Genomic DNA, 17,456 nt, shown 5'->3' with positions numbered 1-17,456 from the left:
TGGTCCCATCACTTCATGGCAAATAGATGGGGAAACAGTGAGAACAGTGGCTGATTTTATTTTGGGGGGCTCCAAAATCACTCCAGATGGTGACTGCAGCCATGAAATTAAAAGACGCTTACTCCTTGGAAGGAAAGTTATGACCAACCTAGACAGCATATTAAAAAGCAGAGATATTACTTTGTCAACAAAGATCCATCTAGCCAAGGCTATGGTTTTTCCAGTAGTCATATGGATGTGAGAGTTGGACTATAAAGAAAACTGAGCCCCGAAGAATTGATGCTTTTGAACTGTGGTGTTGGAGAAGACTCCCAAGAGTCTCTTGGACTGCAAGGAGATCCAACCAGTTCATCCTAAAGGAAATCAGTCCTGGGTGTTCATTGGAAGGACTGATGTTGAAGCTGAAACTCCAATATTTTGGCCACCTGATGCGAAGAGCTGACTCATTTGAAAAGACCCTGATGCTGGCAAAGATTGAAGGCAGGAAGAGAAGGGGACAACAGAGGATGAGATGGTTAGATGGCATCACCAACTCAATGGACATGAGTTCGGGTAAACTCCAGGAGTTGGTGATGGACAGGGAGGCCTGGCGTGCTGCGGTTCACGGGGTTGCAAAGAGTTGGATACGACTGAGCAACTGAACTGAATTGAACTGAATTGAACTTTCTTCACATCCATACCAATACTGGTTATAGCTATCCTCCTGGGTTTGAAGTGATATGTCCAACATTTTGCTGATGGCTAATAATATTGAGCATCTTCTAATGTGTTAATTGGTCATTCATGTATCTTCTTTGGAGAAATGTCTATTCATATCCTTTGCTCAATTTTGAATTGATTGTCTTTTTATTAATGAGTTGTAAGATTCAGTGAAAAACTTGGGAAGGATGAATAATAAAAGCTATCGTTTGGAGTCAGCTTGGCAAAAAAGGAGAAATAAATATTATCCCTATTTTACAGACGAGATAATGTCCAATAATGATAATCAGTGGCAGAGCTAGGTTTCAAGCTAAGTTTGGCTTCAGAAGCCTAGATCTTAGTCTTAACCAAGAATGGACAGTGGTTCCCTCAACTCTTGTAGCTTAATGCCTTGCCCCGGATTCTAAATTACTATAATCTCCCATTAAACTCCTCAGGCCAGCCCGGCGTTCCTTGCCGAACTTCCTCGGAGGCGCCAGCAGATGGCGACGAAGACCCCTGCGGGTCGCTCTATCCGTCGCATGCACCTCTGTGGTGCCGGGCCGCAGGCGCCGTCGCTGCACTTCCGGGCGCCATTCAAGGTGAGGCAGGGGCTCCCCAAACACCCTTACTCTTGCTTTTCCCAAAAATTAGGGACCCGTCTACCCCACTCACAGAGCTCGAAGTCTGGCGGGCCCATACCCGGTCAAGGTGTCCAGCTGGAGGCCGGACAGCCATCGGAGGAGGCAAAGTCATCTGGACGTCTGGGTCCCAGCGAGGCCCAACCGCCTTAAGACCTCGCGCTTCTGCCCTGCTGAGCCGGGTCGCGCTTTTCGTCTGGCTATCCTGGGTGTCCGGAAGCGGAGTACGACTCCTAATTCCCCGCCAGGCGGCGCCGTCAGCCTGGCCTGGATTCCCCTGTGGCTGTGAGCCTTGGCCACCCCAGGGGTGTTGAAATTGGCGAGCAGAGAGGAGAAGCGGGCTGTCGGAAAGCAGTCTACCACTTGGAATAAGTTTTCCCCTGGATTGTGTTTTCCATCATTAAGATCTCCTGAAGTACATATACAAATTCTTATGCTCCACCCTCAAAGATCCTGATTCCGGGGATCTCGGGTGACGTTTTTTACTTAATTTTACTTTTGGCTGCCCTGGGTCTTCCTTGCTTTGCGTGGGCTTTCTTTCCTTGGAGTGAGTAGGGGCTGCTCTTCCTTGCAGTGCCTGCTCTCATTGTGGTGGCTTCTCTCGTTAGGGAGCACTGGGCTCTAGAGTTCAGGCTCAGGAGTTGTGGTGCACGGGTATGTGGAATCTCCCCCGACCAGGGATACCACCCGTGGCCCCTGTGTTGACACGTGGATTCTTAAGCACTGGACCATCAAGGAAGTCTGAAAGTCAGCACTTTTAAAACACCCACTCCAGGTTGATGCTGGTAGTCTGCACACCTCACTTTCAGAAACTCTCATATAACTGATGGAGAGGAACACTACATTGGGTTGGCTATGGGACTCTTTATCTTCAGGAGAGCTTCCAAGAGGAAGTGATTCTAACAGGTCTTTGTACTGAGAGACTAGAATATCTACTGGTTCTTTGCCTCACAGTTATGAATTCCCTCTCCTGCCACTACCAAGATGCAGAAGATCTCAGTGCTGCTTTTCCTGGCCTGGGTGAGCTTCCTCTTCTACGCCGGCATTGCTCTCTTCACCAGTGGCTTCCTGCTCACCCGTTGGGAGCTCACCAACCATAGCAGCTGTCAAGAGCCCCCAGGCCCTGGAGCCCTGCCATGGGGGGGCCGAGGGGAACCCGGGGCCTGCTGGATGGCTTCCCGATTCTCTCGGCTCGTGTTGGTGGTGATAGATGCTCTGCGATTTGACTTTGCCCAGCCCCAGCGCTCACCTGTTTCTGGGGAGCCTCCTGTCTCCCTGCCTTTCCTGGGTAAAATGGGCTTCTTGCAGAGACTCCTGGAAAGTCAGCCCCACCATGCCAGGCTCTACCAAGCCAAGGCTGACCCCCCGACCACCACCATGCAGCGCCTCAAGGCCTTAACCACCGGCTCACTGCCTACCTTTGTTGATGCTGGCAGTAATTTTGCCAGCAGCGCCATAGTGGAAGATAATCTCATTAAGCAGCTTTCCAGTACAGGTTAGTCCTCTTTGGAGTCCAGGAGTACCTTGGCAAATTTCTTTAGAAGTCAGAGAATCAGAACTTTGGGTGCCTAGCTGCATGTTTGACTAGCTAGTACAGGAAGGAGAAAGAGACCACAGCCCTGCCTGCAGGGAGCACAGGTGCAGGCTGTGTCCTGGAGTTTCTAATCTGCACGGGGTATTGATTTTACTTTTGGGGAGCTCTTGGTCAAGGGGCATGGGAGAGATGAAGAGTTGTGGGTCTGGTATCCTCACAAAGTGTGGAGGAGAAAGAGAATCCAGGCTCTGTCCACTCATTGACTGGGAAAAAGCAAGATGCACCCAGGAAAAACAGAGCAGCCAAGATAGAGCCAGGGTCTGAGGACTAGCAGAGCCTTTTATAGGAACAAGTAGTAAGAGATCTGGGTGGAGTATTGTTGTTAGGGAAAGCTTCCTGGTAGAAAGTGGTAGGCCTCAAAGGATAGAGTTGTTGAATGAACGGCTGTGCCTTAGAGTGCACGGTTGGGAATTCTGATAGATCTTTAAAAGGCCTCTCCTCTTCCTCCTCCCCTGACTCCTATGTCCCTGCAGGAAGACGTGTGGTCTTCATGGGAGATGAAACCTGGAATGATCTTTTCCCTGGAGTTTTCTCCCAAGCTTTATTCTTCCCATCCTTCAATGTCAGAGACCTAGAGACAGTGGACAATGGCATCATGAAACACCTCTATCCAACCAGTGAGCATGGGGTCCAAGGCAGGCCTGACCAAGACTGGGCGGTGGGGAGGGCTGTGTCAGTTACATATTCTGAACCTACCATGGATGCAGTGGCCTGGGCCTGTGTCCTTGGACGTAGGAACATCAGAGCCTGGCTGGGGTTGAAGAGTGAGCCTCAATCCCATGTGCTCAGGTTCTCTCCTTCACAGTGGACAGTGACGAATGGGACGTGCTGATTACTCACTTCCTGGGTGTGGATCACTGTGGCCACAAGCATGACCCTTACCATCCTGAAATGGCTAAGAAACTTACTCAAATGGATAAAATGATCCAGTGAGTGTGGGATTTTGGCTGGGGGAATGGGTTTGTGTCTGAGATGATATGTGGTCCCAAAAGAAAAAAATCCTTATTTGGGGTCCCTTTCTTGGTTGAATTCTGTCTTTAGGCTTTTCTCTGACACTAGTGGTCTCATCCATTTTGAGTAACTCAGTGTGTGGTTTCGGGCAGTAGGGTTGGTGCTAAAGAAGTGTCTTTTTGCCAGATGTCTAGGCCCCACTAATGGAGTTATGGCTGGGGGTAAATGGGCCCCTGAAAAAAATATTTATCTCTCCCTACCTCCTGACACATTTCTTGATCCCCCCAGGGGACTTGTGAAGCGTCTGAAGAACGACACACTGCTGGTGGTGACTGGGGACCATGGGATGACCATCAGTGGGAACCATGGAGGAGAGAGTGAGCTGGAAACCTCAGCTGCACTTTTTCTATATAGTCCCAGAGCTCTCTTCCCCAGCGCTCCTGCAGAGGTAAGGCCTCTGTGTGGTTTTGTGTGGTTTCCTGCTATTCAACTTGCATCATGATCATAGCATTCTTGTGGATCTCTCCATTTTAATCCCCCAAATTCATGACCTTGGGTATCCTTCACTCTTGTTTCCTGCCTAAGTCCCCTATGTCTTCCACTCCAAACACTGATCTTACCTCTTTTTTTTTTTGGCTGCTCTACATGGCATGAGGAATCTTAGTTTACTGACCAAGGATTGAACCTATTCTCCCTGCAGTAGAATCACAGAGTCTTAACCACTGGGCCAGGAAGTCCTCTTTGGTGAACCCGTTGACCCCGTCCCTGTTCTCTAGGAGCCAGAGATAATTCCTCAAATCAGCCTTGTACCTACGCTGGCCCTGCTGCTGGGCCTGCCCATCCCATTTGGAAACATCGGGGAGGTGATAGCTGAGGTGTTCTCAGAGATCGAAGACTCCCAGCCTCGCTTCTCTGCTCTGGCCCAAGCCTCAGCTCTGCATCTCAATGCCCAGCAGGTAAGTAATGGGCTGGGCTTCCAGGTGACAGAGTTAAGTTGGGCATGGGAGAATCATAATGACCCACTTGATTATCCCTTGTTCAGTCTTAATCACACATTCCATAGCCATATCCTCCCTCTCCCTCTGTCCTAGAGAGATTTTGGGATCCTGATTTCCAGGTACCCTCTTTGGTAGTACCTATCTTTGCCCGCGTCCCAATTTATGTCTCTGAGCTTCTCCCCTTGGCCTCTGATCTTTTTTGCCAGGTGTCCCGATTTCTTCACACCTACTCAGCCACTGCTCAGGACCTTCAAGTTCAGGAGCTGCATCGATTGCAGAAGCTCTTCTCCAAGGCTTCTGCTGACTACCAGCGACTTCTGCAGAGCCCCCAGGGGGCTGAGGCAGTGCTCCAAACTGTGATTCCTGAGCTGCAGCAGTTCCTGCGGGGAGTTCGGGCCATGTGCATTGAGTCTTGGGCTCGTTTTTCTCTGGTCCGCATGGCAGGGGGTGCTGCTCTTCTGGCTGCTACCTGCTTTCTTTGCCTACTGGTATCCCAGTGGGCAACATCCCCAGCCTTCTATTTCGGCCCTCTCCTAAAACCCACAGCCTCGGGTCTGAGTGGCGCCATGGTGTGTGCTGGACTCCTGGCATCTACTGGGCTGAAGCTGGATTCCATGGTTCTAGGGGCCATGGCTGCAGTGGGCTCACTCCTGCCTTTTCTGTGGAAAGCTTGGGCGAGCTGGGGATCGAAAAGGCCCCTGGCCTCTCTCCTTCCCATGCCCGGGCCAGTCCTATTACTCCTGCTCATTCGCTTTGCTGGTTTCTTCTCTGATAGCTATATTATAACCGAAGCCAGGGTTGCCCCCTTCCTTTTGATCTCACTCATCTTGCTCCTGGTTGCCCGACTTCACTGGGAGGGCAAGCTGCTGCCACCTAAGCTACTCTCGATACCTCGCCTTGGCTTTTTGACTCCAGCAGGTCCCCCGCAATACAGTGCCATGCATGCCGTGGGACTTGGAGTTGGGTTGCTTTTATGTATAAGGCTAGCTGGACTTTTTTATCGCTGCCATGAAGAGACACCTGTTTGTAGCTCCTCTCCCTTGCTGAGTCCCTTGCGATCCACAGTGGATGGTCGAACCAAGAATTTGTGGTATGGAGCTTGTGTCGGGGCACTGGTGGCCCTGTTAGCCTCTGTGCGGCTGTGGCTTCACTGCTATGGTAATCTCAAGAGCCCTGAGCCCCCTGTGCTCTTTGTGCGCTGGGGTCTGCCCCTAATGGGACTGGGCACTGCTGCCTACTGGGCATTGGCATCAGGGGCAGATGAAGCACCCCCGCGTCTCCGGGCCCTGGTCTCTGGGGCATCAGTTATGTTGCCTCGGGCTGTGGCAGGGTTGGCCGCTTCAGGGCTCATGCTGCTGCTCTGGAGGCCTGTGACAGTGCTGGTGAAGGCCACAACAGGTGCTCCAAGGACCAGGACTGTCCTCACTCCCTTCTCAGGTCCCCCCACTTCTCAGGCTGACTTGGATTATGTGGTTCCTCAAATCTACCGACACATACAAGAGGAGTTCCGGGGCCGGCTAGAGAGGACCAAATCTCAGGGTCTGCTGACGGTGGCTGCCTATCAGTTGGGGAGCGTCTACTCAGCTGCTGTGGTTATGGCCCTTACCCTCTTGGCCTTCCCACTTCTGCTATTGCATGCAGAGCGCATTAGCCTTGTGTTCCTGCTTCTGTTTCTGCAGAGCTTCCTTCTCCTGCATCTGCTTGCTGCCGGGATACCCATCACCACCCCTGGTAAATACATGTCTCAGTCCTGATTCATCCACGGACAGTAGGGATGTAAGTTCGGCCCCTCTTATCTTTAGGGAGGTGTTGCTCCTCAGGATCTTCACCTTGATACAGGGTCTCACACCTCCCAGTCAAGAGGGTCTTCCTGATGTCTTCTCCCTTATCTACTGTAGCCAACTGAACCCTCACATTGACTTTCAGGGCCAGCAGAATTCATGGAGGAGATAGACACACAGTACTCTAAGACTCAGTTTTTATGGAAATGCTGCACCCTCATGAGTGCATTTCCGGATTTTCCAGTGATAAGAGATAGTGAACTGTGTGTATATGAGAGAAGGAAGTTGACCACAGATTAGAGCAGGGGGCTTTGTGCCAGGGAGGGAATTAGAATAACAGAGTGTTGATTATTAGAAGGTTGGGGTGTTGGGGATGTGTGTATGTAGGAGACTTAGCACTGAGGTTGTAGTTGTGTGTGACCTCGGGGCAGTGGGCTGTGGGGTAGGGAGTGGGACATGACTGTAAAGAGGCATATCTGTTCCCCCAGGTCCTTTTACTGTGCCATGGCATGCAGTTTTTGCATGGGCCCTCATGGCCACACAGACCTTCTATACCACCGGCCACCAGCCTGTCTTTTCAGCTATCCAATGGCATGCAGCCTTCGTGGGAGTCTCAGAGAGTCGTGACTTTACCTGGCTGTCTGCTTTCCTGGTGGGAGCCAACACCTTTGCCTCCCATATTCTCTTTGCAGGTACTTCCTCATTCCTCCTTTGCTTCCACTGTGGCTTTGTGGAAGGAAAGGAAGCCCCTGCATTTGAGTAGGGAAAGATCATTTTGTTAGATCTTTGGCACCCCTTGGCCTGTGCTGATTGGAGGCTGAGCCAGCTAGAGTACTTGGGGGACAGGGTGACCTGGTCCATGGGTCTTCCCTTGATTCTAGCCCTGCCTTTCTCTGAGGCAGTAGGTTGCCCGTTGCTCCTGCTCTGGCCCTTTCTGTGTGAGAATCAAGGATCCCAGAAGAGGCGGCAGCCCCCAGGAAATGAAGCTGAGGCCAGAGTCAGGCCTGAGGAGGAGCAGGAGCCACGGATGGAAATGCGGCTCCGGGATGCACCTCACCACTTCAGTGCAGCACTGCTGCAGCTGGGCCTCAAGTACCTCTTTGTCCTTGGTATTCAGGTGGGTGCAAGGGACAGATCATGGAGTTAGTGATCTTTTCACATGCGTGGACATCACCTTCTTTCACACTTTGCCAAAACCCTAGGAGAGAGCCTTGATTGAAGCTTAGATAAGTGAAGTAATTTCCCAAAGGCCAGTGACCTCAAATGGCAATACTGAGACTTGAACCTGGGTCTCCATCCTAGTCTTGGATTGTTTCCTCTCTACAGGCTAGATCTGGACTTGATGGTTGCATATGGGGATTACTCCATTGGACAGACTGGAAAAGCTGAGGTGATGGTCAGGATTCTTTCCCAAGCTGTGATAATTAATCTTCCTTTCCTTCAGAGGCAGAGTGTATGGCTCTGACATTCCCTCCACCCTGAGAAGCCGAGCCTGAGTGTTAAGAGACACAGATGAATAGTGCTTGTCCACGGTCACACTGCAAGTCGTAGTAGGGCCAAGAAAAGAATTAGGTTTCCTAACTCTCAGCCCAGAGTTCTTTCCACTGACAGGTACTGCTTTCCTTCCCCTTCCATTCTTCACAGGGGTCTACAGCAACTCTCTACTTGACCCACTTCCTTCTCCCCTTCCCAAATAACTTGACCCCTCCTCTCTTCCCTCAGATTCTGGCCTGTGTCTTGGCAGCCTCCATCCTCCGCAGGCATCTCTTGGTCTGGAAGGTGTTTGCCCCCAAGTGAGTGGATTTGCTTGAGAAATGTTGTTGTGGGGAGGGTGAACTTTGGATTAAACAGTGAACATCCAGAATGGACAAGGTTTTGCCTCAGTGGGGAAAAGACTCTAGATCTACTGTTTGTGTCCTTTGAGATTCTCTACTTTTCTTTGCAGGTTCATTTTTGAGGCCATGGGCTTCATTGTGAGCAGCGTGGGACTTTGTCTAGGCATAGCTTTGGTGATGCGAGTAGATGGTGCTGTGAGCTCCTGGTTCAGGCAGTTAGTTCTGACCCAACAGAAAGCTGGAGAACAATCTAGCCTGGTCTGTACGGGTGCTGGATCATCTGCAAGAAAGGCTCAGCCACACCTCTTACCACCATGCAGCCAGGACCTACTGGCATCTGGGACTTCATTATTTTATAATTCAAGATCATAGTAGAGCCTAATTCCTAACTCCTGCATTGGATACATCTGAGCGACTGAGGGGCTGTCTCCAAAGTGGAATAAAATAATAATGTAAATATATGTGTCTGAGGTATGGGGAAGCCCTGACTGTCCTGTAGGGGATATGAAGAAGTTCTGTCTCCCTTATTCAGGCACAGATGGGATCAGCTGTCTTACGCAGACCTGGCTGCATTTAAGACCCTTTGAGAAGTGGTTGGAGTTGTCTGAATTCACTTCTCCCAACTCTTTGCAAATCCCTACTGTTATTCCACCTGCCATTTCCCTTTGCCATGGGACGTATTTTACTAAATTCTTTTGCTTTGGCTGATAACAGAGCCGCATCATGGGGCACCGACTCACTATCTGAAGCCCCAGTAGTGCTGTGTCTCCTCCTTGACGTGTATTCTTACTTCAGAACACTCTGCCCTTCTCTCCTGTGGAGGCCTCCCTGGATCAGACCTACTTGCCCATCTAACACACCTTGTCCTGTTGATTATTCCTGACTTGGGGCCAAAACCGTATGAATCTGAAGATCCTAAGATGTCTCCAGTGCCCCTCTATGTTGTGTTGAAGTGCTGGCATGAAATCCTCATGGAAATGTCCACCAAAGTAATGGGAAGCAGTTTCTGAGGAGAAGGGTCAGGATTGGGGTTTGAAGTTTGAGGGTGCCCAGAACAGGAAGAGATGTGACCACTTGAAGAGATGAGGTATATGATTTGCAAATAATTTCTCCCACTTTGTGACTTTTCTTTGAATTTTCTTGTATTTATTTTCTATTGAGAAATCATCTCTGAATTTTTCCCCCCAGTTTTATTGAGATATAATTGACATCACTGTTTAAGGTGTACAGCATAATGGTTTGACTTACATCTTTGATGGTGTCTTTGTGGCAGAGAGGTTTTAATTTTAATCGATTCCAGTTTATCCATTTTGAGTTGACTTTGTAGATGGCAAGGGTTGCAGTTTGTTTCTTCTTTGCATATGGAGCTCCAGTTCTGTTCCCTCCATTTGTTGAAAGGATTGGGCAGGTACATTTGAGCAGTGCAGGGTGCACAAGCATGGGGCTGCACTGCCAGCTAGTCGGACTGCATGCGGTTGAACAGACTGGTGAGCACGTTGGTGCTTCATGGTGATAGGATGTGCTGATTACCAAGGGTCTCCGTCTCCAGTCAGTTCTTATTTATTTATTTATTTATTTAACTTATGGCTATGCTAGGTCTTTGGTGCTGCACCTAAAATTTCTCTAGTTGACAGGAGCAGGGGCTACTACTCTTCCTTGTGGTGGGCTGGCTGCTCCTTGGGTGACTTCTCTTGTTGCAGCTGGCAGAATCAGTAGTTGTGGCTCCTGGGCTTAGTTGCCCCGAGGCATGTGGGGTCCTCCAACGTCAGGAATCGAACCGTGATCCCTGCAATGGGGATCTCAACCACTGGACCACCAGGAAGTCCTGGTCAGTTCTTTTTGAAGAGACTTCTGGAGCTGGAGTTTTCCTGGCGGCTCCCACTGGTACTACAACTCCCAGCATGCATAGGGCGGGTCAGCCTGCCGCGGCGGGGGAAGTTCCCGGCCGATGGGGGCCTTTAGCTGAGAGGGAAGGACTTCGCCGCGGGTTCCGGGTGTTGAGGTCAACTTCCCAAGGCTTTGGCAACCTCGATGGCTGAACAGCGGGACGGCGAGCCCTACGGCCTCCCCAGTCAGACACGCCTCCGATCTCTGGCCCGTCTCTGCCTCCCTTTCTGGTCTGGCCTCTTGTTTCTTCTTCCAATTTCCCGCGAAGAGTAAGTAACCCTGGAAGACGACCAACCGCCGCCTAGCATTTTGCCAACTGGGCCAACCAGAAGCGCGGGTAGAAAAGGCGGAGGTGGAATCCCCGCCAAGCAGGGGAGAGTTCGTTTCTCCCGGAAACGGTGGGCCGTCCTGATTGGAACCCCGCGAACAGCAAAGGATTCTTGGCCGGGGGCAGAAGTGCACGAACCCTTTCTTCCTTGCTCAGTGGGGGCTTAAGGCTTACCCTTCAGCAGCCCCCTTCAGGTGTCTGGCCCCAGCCTTGGCTATCATGGCTCACCAGACTCCTCTGGGCTCTTCAGCCTCACACGTCAGCTGCCTGGACCTGTGGAGGGAAAAGAATGACCAGCTAGTTCGACAGGCCAAGGTAACGCTGTTGCTGGGACCCTTGCTTTGCAACCCCCAGATACCAGGAAAAGGGTATGCAGTGGATTTACTCTGGCCAGTGGGTAGGGGCTGAGCTTGACCTCCCCTAAAGAACCAGAAATGGCTGGAGAATGAAACCCCTTGCCACAGCTGCAAGGAAAGTACTATTACCCCATCCTAAATTTGACAGGTTGCTCAGGACTCAAGTCTGCCTATGAGGCGACAGCAGTTGGCTCAGGATGCACTGGAAGGGCTCAGGGGACTCCTCTGTAGTCTGCGGGGTAAGTAGGGCCCTCCCCAGGATGGTCACTCCTGCCCTCCACATCCAGAGACCAGTTCCTGTTCTGCATGTCTAGAATTGAAGCGATTACTCAGGGGGTAAGTCCTGTTTAAGACACAGACAGGACTGGAATGGAATCATCATTGTACAGGTGAATCTCTCTCTTCCTTAGGCACACACACACATACATACATCGGCACACAGAAGCGTGTGAAGAAGTGATTTCCAAGACGGTCTATTTGGAAAACATTCTGGCTGTTCCATTACACACACACACACACACACACACGGAAGCATTTGAGGAAACAGTTTCCAAGATGGCCTATTTGGAAAACATTGTGGCCGTTCTATAATCTACCAGAGTACCAGAGTGGGTTCTTTATTGAGGACATTTTGGTTGGGGTGGGGTGATCTCTTTCACCTGAGAGTGGTCTGTGAGATCAGCATTTGTGGCTCCAGGGCTACCTGCGACTGTTTCTGTTCTGCCTTTGGAACTGACTGTCATCTGCAACTTTATCACCCTGAGGGCAAACCTGGCACAGGGTTTCACTGAGGACCTGGCACAGGATATCCAGCAGGGCCTAGAGAGAGGTAAGGGCCAGAGATTGCCTTCCGTGCCCCTGCCAGCCTCAGTCTGGGCTTAAGTTCTTGCAGGGGGATAGGAACAACATAATCTGTCACCTCCCAGAGATGCCCTGATCCTCCATGTATTCCTCAGACCAGGAGCTCCTTTGTGACCTTTGGGCTCCTGCAGAGAAGGAAAGCTAGAGATGAGGTTGCACCTCAGCTCTATGTGTGTGTATACTCTACAGTGCTGGAGACGCAGGGGCAGCTGGAAGCCAGGCTGGAACATGGGCTCTGGGGGCTGTGGGACTCCACCCTCCGTGTTTCCTCCCTTCTGCCGGAGCTGCTCCCTGCCCTTCACCACCTTGCCGGCCTGCAGGCTGCCCTCTGGCTGACCACTAACCGTCTTGGGGACCTGACCTTGCTGCTGCAGACCCTGACTGTTAGCCAGGTAATTCAGATAGTGATCTGGATCTAAGGGTCTCTTTCCTCCTCCCACCCTTCCTAGCTGCAGTATCATTATTATGTGCTGGAAAGGCTGCTGGGTTGGTGTTCAGAAGACCCCGGTTCTCTCAGGACTCTTAAGTGACCTTGCTCTGATTTGTTCCTCATTGGAGGCATTTTCTTGGGAGCTTGATTATCTTGGGTAGAATTAGGGCTCTCGTGACCTTGCTGAAGTCACTTCCCTGCTTCAGTCTTTGTGTCAGTAACCCAAACATGGTCCCTGCTCTGTGTTCTTGTGGACTTATCCTGAGTGAGAAGGCTCATTAAGATTATCACTGCCCCAGGTTTTTATTCCTACCTGTATCCTTTCCCCTCAGCTATTAATCTCTTAGAAATGAGGGAACAAGAATCAAGAGGATCCTTGAGTTTAAAGTCCATTCGGGGCAGACTGAGATAGAGAGGGGGTAGTTAAAAGCCTGGAACCTCTCATCATCCTTCTTCCCCAGAGCAGAGCCTCTGAAGATATGCTGCTGCTTCTGAAAACTTGGAGACCCCCAGCTGAGGAGTCAGATGCTCCGCTGACCCTGCAGGATGCCCGAGGCTTGAGGGATGTCCTTCTGACAGCATTTGCCTATCGTCAAGGCCAGTTAACAATCTGACTTGTCCCTTCCTCTCCACTTCCTGTCTTAAGAAGTCCTCTGGGCTCATGTCTTTTCTGTCCTGTACCATTCAGCTTGGTGGAACTTCTCTGTGCTCTTCTTCCCCATCAGGCCCACTTGCCCTGTTGGCCTCTCTAAGCTCACAGCCTGCTTGTCCACAGGCCTCCAGGAGCTGATCACAGGGAGCTTGCCCAAGGCACTGAGCAGCCTGCATGAAGCGGCCTCAGGTCTGTGCCCACGGTCTCTGTTGGTCCAGGTATACACAGCCCTGGGGACCTGTCTTCGTAAGATGGTAAAGACCGTCCTAGCATGAGTTGGAGAAACCACAGTTTTCTACTTTGTGAGGGTAGCTGAGGCTTGTGTCCTTTGTGTCCTTTCTGCCCCCTAGGGCAGTCCACAGAGAGCTCTGCTCTACTTGGTTGCAGCCCTGAAAGAGGGATCGACCTGGGGTCCCCCGCTTCTGGAGGCCTCCAGGCTATATCAGCAACTGGGGAACATAGCAGCGGAGATTGAGAGTCTGGAGCTGCTGGTTGAGGTAAGGAACTATGCCAGGCGAAGATGCAGGTAATGCTGAGATGCTTGTGCTTGTGTGACTAGTCAAGGTTTAAGTAGAAGGATATATAGTTCCCGGAGATTATAGAAACTTTCTTCTTTTTGTTAGGCTTTGAGTATCACTCGTATCCCTGAAGCTCGTCAGCTTCTCATTGAGGTAGAGTTATTACTCCCACAACCTGACCCAGCCTCACCCCTTCACTGTGGCACACAGAGCCAGGCCAAGTACCTGCTAGCAAGCCGATGCCTACAGACAGGAAGGTGAGGTTCCATCTTGCTCACCTGAACTCCCCTTCCCACTTCTGATGGCACCCCTGTGGTGTGACTCTGCTTCTGTTCTTGCAAGTTGAGAGGATAAATAAATCAAGAGTGGGACACGGGTCCCCACTATCAGCTTCCTGCCTTGCTGCTGGACCTGAGCTGAGGACTCTTTTCCCCTTCACTAACCTCCTGTATCTTGAAAACTCTATAAAGTCTTCTCCCAGATCCAGTCTGTAAATAGTGTAGATCCATACTGAGCCAATGTTGGAGTCCCACACCTCACCCTTCCCTCACCCCAGGGCCCTTAGCTAAGAGCTTTTGGAGGGCCCTGCTATGGCCTAAAGTGAGGCTCTTGGGTTATGACTCTTCAGGGCAGCAGACGCTGCAGAACATTACCTGGACCTGCTCGCCCTGTTGCTGGATGGCTCAGAGCCAAAGGTGGGTATGCCACGTTTCTATGTAGTGGGGTGGGAGAGTTGGAGTTTCCTTTGGAGTAGAGCAGGAGTGCTTTTTTCTGACCTTTCCTCTGCTCTTTTTTTTGTCCATTCTGGGAGACCAGATTGGGAAGGTTCCCAGAGCAAGGGAGATCCAGGGCAGCAAGCAGTGGATGGTCCCTGCATGGTACTAGAGCCTGGTGATGATACTAGAGCCTTGGAGGTAGTGGTTCATGTCTCCTCAAGACACTGCATTGCATTCTCTTCCCACCGCAGTTCTCCCCACCACCTTGCCCTCCAGGGCCCTGTGTACCTGAGTTGTTTTTGGAGGCAGCAGCAGCGTTGATCCAGGCAGGCCGAGCCCAGGATGCTTTGACCGTATGTGAGGAGCTGCTTAGCCGTACATCATTTCTGCTTCCCAAGAGGCCTCGGCTGTGGGAAGATGCCAGAAGAAGAACCAAAGAGTCACCACACTGCTCACACTGGGTCTCTGCTACCCATCTGCTTCAGGGCCAAGCTTGGGTGCAACTGGGGGCCCAAAAGGAGGCAATTAGTGAATATAGCCGGTGAGTTCAGGAAGCCAACCAGGACCCTAGGGTAAATGTGGAGGGATAATTTTGTAACTGGGACCTGAGTTGGTAAGCTCTATTCTTAATCTACTCACCCCAGAGTTTCTGAGGTTAACTCTTCTTTACCCCTGCTCTCTATCCCACTTCAGGTGTCTTGAGCTGCTCTTCCGGGCCACACCTAAGGATAAAGAACAAGGTGAGCTAGACTTAGTTTTTCTGTGGTGGTGGTGGTTTCATTTCCATGTGTCCTAGCCCACCAAGAGATTTAAGAGAAAGGGACTCCAAACACAAGAGATACGGCATTGAGGTTTTGGGGACGGTCTGGCTGGAAACAAATGTCTTGATTTTTGGAGAGGTCCCCAGGGCCTGCTTCCAGCTGTGAGCAGGGGTGTACGTCAGATATGGCACTACAACAGCTTCAGACAGCTGCCCTCATTAGTCGTGGACTGGAATGGGTGGCCCTTGGCCAGGATACCAAAGCCCTACAGGACTTCCTTCTCAGTGTGCAGATGTGCCCAGGTATGTACATATGCAGGCATGAGCTATGCACAGATGTGTAAGGACAGAGAGGGCCATGGGGGAGGTACTTGGGGATTAGTGTAAGAGTGATGTTCTTTGATTGGAGGGGTGAATGGGGTTGTGCCTGTATATATGTAGGGATACATAACAGTTGTGCAGACATATGCAAGACATACAGGCATGTGTGAAGGCCTCCCGGGAGTTCTCTAGGCTTCCTAATGTCTTTAGACACAAAGACCGTACCTGTGCTGAGAGTATGTTGGGCAGGAGCAGGGTCAGCTGAGCCCTTTGTCCTGGGCAGGAAGTACCCAGGATTAGGCATTATTGGCAATGATGTATCCCTGACTCCATGTAGGCAAAACACATTACTGGTCTAGGCCTTAGTTTCCCCTTTTATAAAATGATGTTAAGTCTGTGTCAAGTTCTAAGGCCCTGTGCTCTGGGCTGGGGCTACAGGTAATCAAGATGCTTCCTATCACCTGCTTCAGACTCTGAGGAGGCTGGATCGGAGGGATGAGGCCACTGCTCTCTGGCGGAGGCTGGAGGCCCAAACTGAGTTGCCACAGGAGAATACTGCATGGTGAGGTTAAGGGGGCAGCTGGCTTCTAGAGTCCTTAGGCCTATTGGGGGTGGTGGTGAATCAAGGGAGTGAATGGCTATTCAGTCTTCTGCCTATCCTCCCTTAAACATCACCCTTTTTGCTTTCAGGTCCCTCCCCCTGTACTTAGAAACCTGTTTGGGCTGGATCCGTCCCCCTGACCGTGAAACCCTTTGTGAGGAATTTCAGACATCTGGAGACTCGTGACCTGTAGCTGCCATGTTTCAAAGAACCAGAACTGGGGCCTCAGTGGGCCATCTGTGGGAAGGGCTTTCTGCCATCCCATCCTTGGGAAATGTGGCTGGAGCTGATCATTCCAGTATATGTCTGGCATTGGAGAGGTTGATGGTAGTCCTGTAAAATTTGGTCTGGTTACTGCTATTCTGATTCCAGAGAAGTCCTGCTTCCACCAACAAGGCATTGACTTGCTCATATCCTGTTTCCCTTTTCATGTGTTGAGTAAAATTTCGTATCTATCTGTTGTCTGCCTACTACATATACTTGGGTGGGAAGGCTCACAGCTTAGCTTTCTGATTCAATTGAGTGCTGGATGTCCATGATACCCTCTCCCAACATCATCTACCTTATGAGCCTCGAGAAAGGGCTAAGGGAATCCTTACTCAAGAAGCAGTACCTTTAATCCTTGTTACCTGAAAGCAAAAATTCTTAGAGGAAAGAATTTCCCACCCCCACCCTAATCCCAAATTTGGATTTCCACTGTTTGAGTCAAATATGTCTGTGTCAATAGGGGGTGAAGGGTGAATGCAGTCAACGGACCCCCAAAGCTGCAGACTGAATAGTTAGGGCTACCTGGCGATCTGGACATGAACTTGAGCAAACTCTGGGAGATAGTAAAAGACAGGAAAGACTGGCGCACTGCAGTCTGTGGGGTTGCAGAGTCGGACACTACTTAGCAGTTTAACAGCAACAACCTGGCATTTTGGGCCCAAGGACTTCCAAGACTCAAAATTGTACTCAGTGTACAATTTTCTTGCTGCCTTGAGCTCTGTTGAATCTGCTGTGTGTTCTGTAGCTGCCTTTTGACTCCTTTCTGGACTTGAGTCTACTCCCTCCTTTAGCCATGAATATTAATAGCCAGTGGAAAGGAAGCATGTATCTCCAAGTCCCGAGAAACTGTAAAGCCTATGGGATTACGATTACCAAAGAGTGTAATGACGATAGGGTAGAGTGGATTAAGAGGGTGTTAGAGTCTAGAATAAAGGTGGCTGGAGCCGGCGTCCTGAAGGAGCAAGGAGAGGGGTTAGAGTGAATACTCAGGTTTTGGTAGAAGACGGGTGTGTAGTTTATCAATACAACTGGACTAGGCTAATATAAGGGTTCAATCCATTGTGCCAGGTTTTTCTAGTAGGGTAAACTCAGGAGCCAATGAACTGGAGCCAAGTGGGAGAGTCTGCCTCCCAGGGATAAAGGCTCTCCTTTCGCCAGTCGATCTGGCCCTGTTCTTTTCGTTGATTGGTCGGAAATCCCAATCCGTCGAGGAAGCGAAGCGTTGCGGCCAATTGACGTGGCGTTACTAGGCGTGTTGCGCCCCTGAGGCGGGAGCCAGGC

General features: G+C 50.7%; 2 protein-coding genes across 11 annotated transcripts; both read left to right on the top strand.

Annotated features, from left to right (window-relative positions):
• Positions 1-1,238: 1,238 nt before the first annotated feature.
• PIGO (phosphatidylinositol glycan anchor biosynthesis class O) lies at positions 1,239-8,939 on the top strand. 4 transcript variants are annotated; one of them, XM_024996195.2, is made up of 11 exons: positions 1,239-1,280; positions 2,274-2,814; positions 3,387-3,530; positions 3,719-3,842; positions 4,153-4,312; positions 4,641-4,820; positions 5,069-6,593; positions 7,132-7,335; positions 7,546-7,760; positions 8,366-8,436; positions 8,589-8,939. In XM_024996195.2, exons 2-11 carry the CDS (start codon positions 2,304-2,306, stop codon positions 8,848-8,850), a joined length of 3,396 nt encoding a protein of 1,131 aa, XP_024851963.1. In that variant the 5' UTR covers positions 1,239-1,280; positions 2,274-2,303; the 3' UTR covers positions 8,851-8,939. The 4 variants fall into 4 exon arrangements, with proteins under 4 accessions (XP_024851963.1, XP_024851964.1, XP_024851962.1 ...); XM_024996196.2 differs by having other exon boundaries at positions 1,239-1,791; positions 2,274-2,339; XM_024996194.2 differs by having other exon boundaries at positions 1,239-1,791.
• A 1,479-nt stretch (positions 8,940-10,418) lies between these two features.
• Positions 10,419-16,363, top strand: FANCG (FA complementation group G). 7 transcript variants are annotated; one of them, XR_235579.5, is made up of 14 exons: positions 10,419-11,008; positions 11,198-11,288; positions 11,747-11,878; positions 12,100-12,302; positions 12,802-12,937; positions 13,116-13,246; positions 13,343-13,489; positions 13,616-13,767; positions 14,139-14,205; positions 14,478-14,767; positions 14,920-14,966; positions 15,134-15,289; positions 15,778-15,869; positions 15,998-16,086. XR_235579.5 is itself a non-coding variant. In XM_005210120.5 (14 exons), the coding sequence occupies exons 1-14, from the start codon at positions 10,913-10,915 to the stop codon at positions 16,092-16,094; spliced, it is 1,833 nt and encodes a 610-aa protein (XP_005210177.1). In that variant the 5' UTR covers positions 10,419-10,912; the 3' UTR covers positions 16,095-16,363.
• Positions 16,364-17,456: the final 1,093 nt, after the last annotated feature.

Source organism: Bos taurus, chromosome 8 (genome assembly GCF_002263795.3).
Source record: "Bos taurus isolate L1 Dominette 01449 registration number 42190680 breed Hereford chromosome 8, ARS-UCD2.0, whole genome shotgun sequence".
NCBI lineage: Eukaryota > Metazoa > Chordata > Mammalia > Artiodactyla > Bovidae > Bos > Bos taurus.
Note: the sequence above shows the minus strand (reverse complement) of the source record. Positions and strands in the feature narration are given on the sequence as shown.

Coding starts and splice junctions, on each gene's coding strand:
- FANCG (XM_005210118.5), top strand. CDS start 10,913: ATGGCTCACCAGACTCCTCTGGGCTCTTCAGCCTCACACGTCAGCTGC. Junction 11,009..11,197: donor AGCTAGTTCGACAGGCCAAG/GTAACGCTGTTG, acceptor TAAATTTGACAG/GTTGCTCAGGACTCAAGTCT. Junction 12,938..13,115: donor AGCATTTGCCTATCGTCAAG/GCCAGTTAACAA, acceptor GCTTGTCCACAG/GCCTCCAGGAGCTGATCACA.
- PIGO (XM_024996195.2), top strand. CDS start 2,304: ATGCAGAAGATCTCAGTGCTGCTTTTCCTGGCCTGGGTGAGCTTCCTC. Junction 2,815..3,386: donor TAAGCAGCTTTCCAGTACAG/GTTAGTCCTCTT, acceptor ATGTCCCTGCAG/GAAGACGTGTGGTCTTCATG. Junction 4,313..4,640: donor TCCCCAGCGCTCCTGCAGAG/GTAAGGCCTCTG, acceptor CCTGTTCTCTAG/GAGCCAGAGATAATTCCTCA.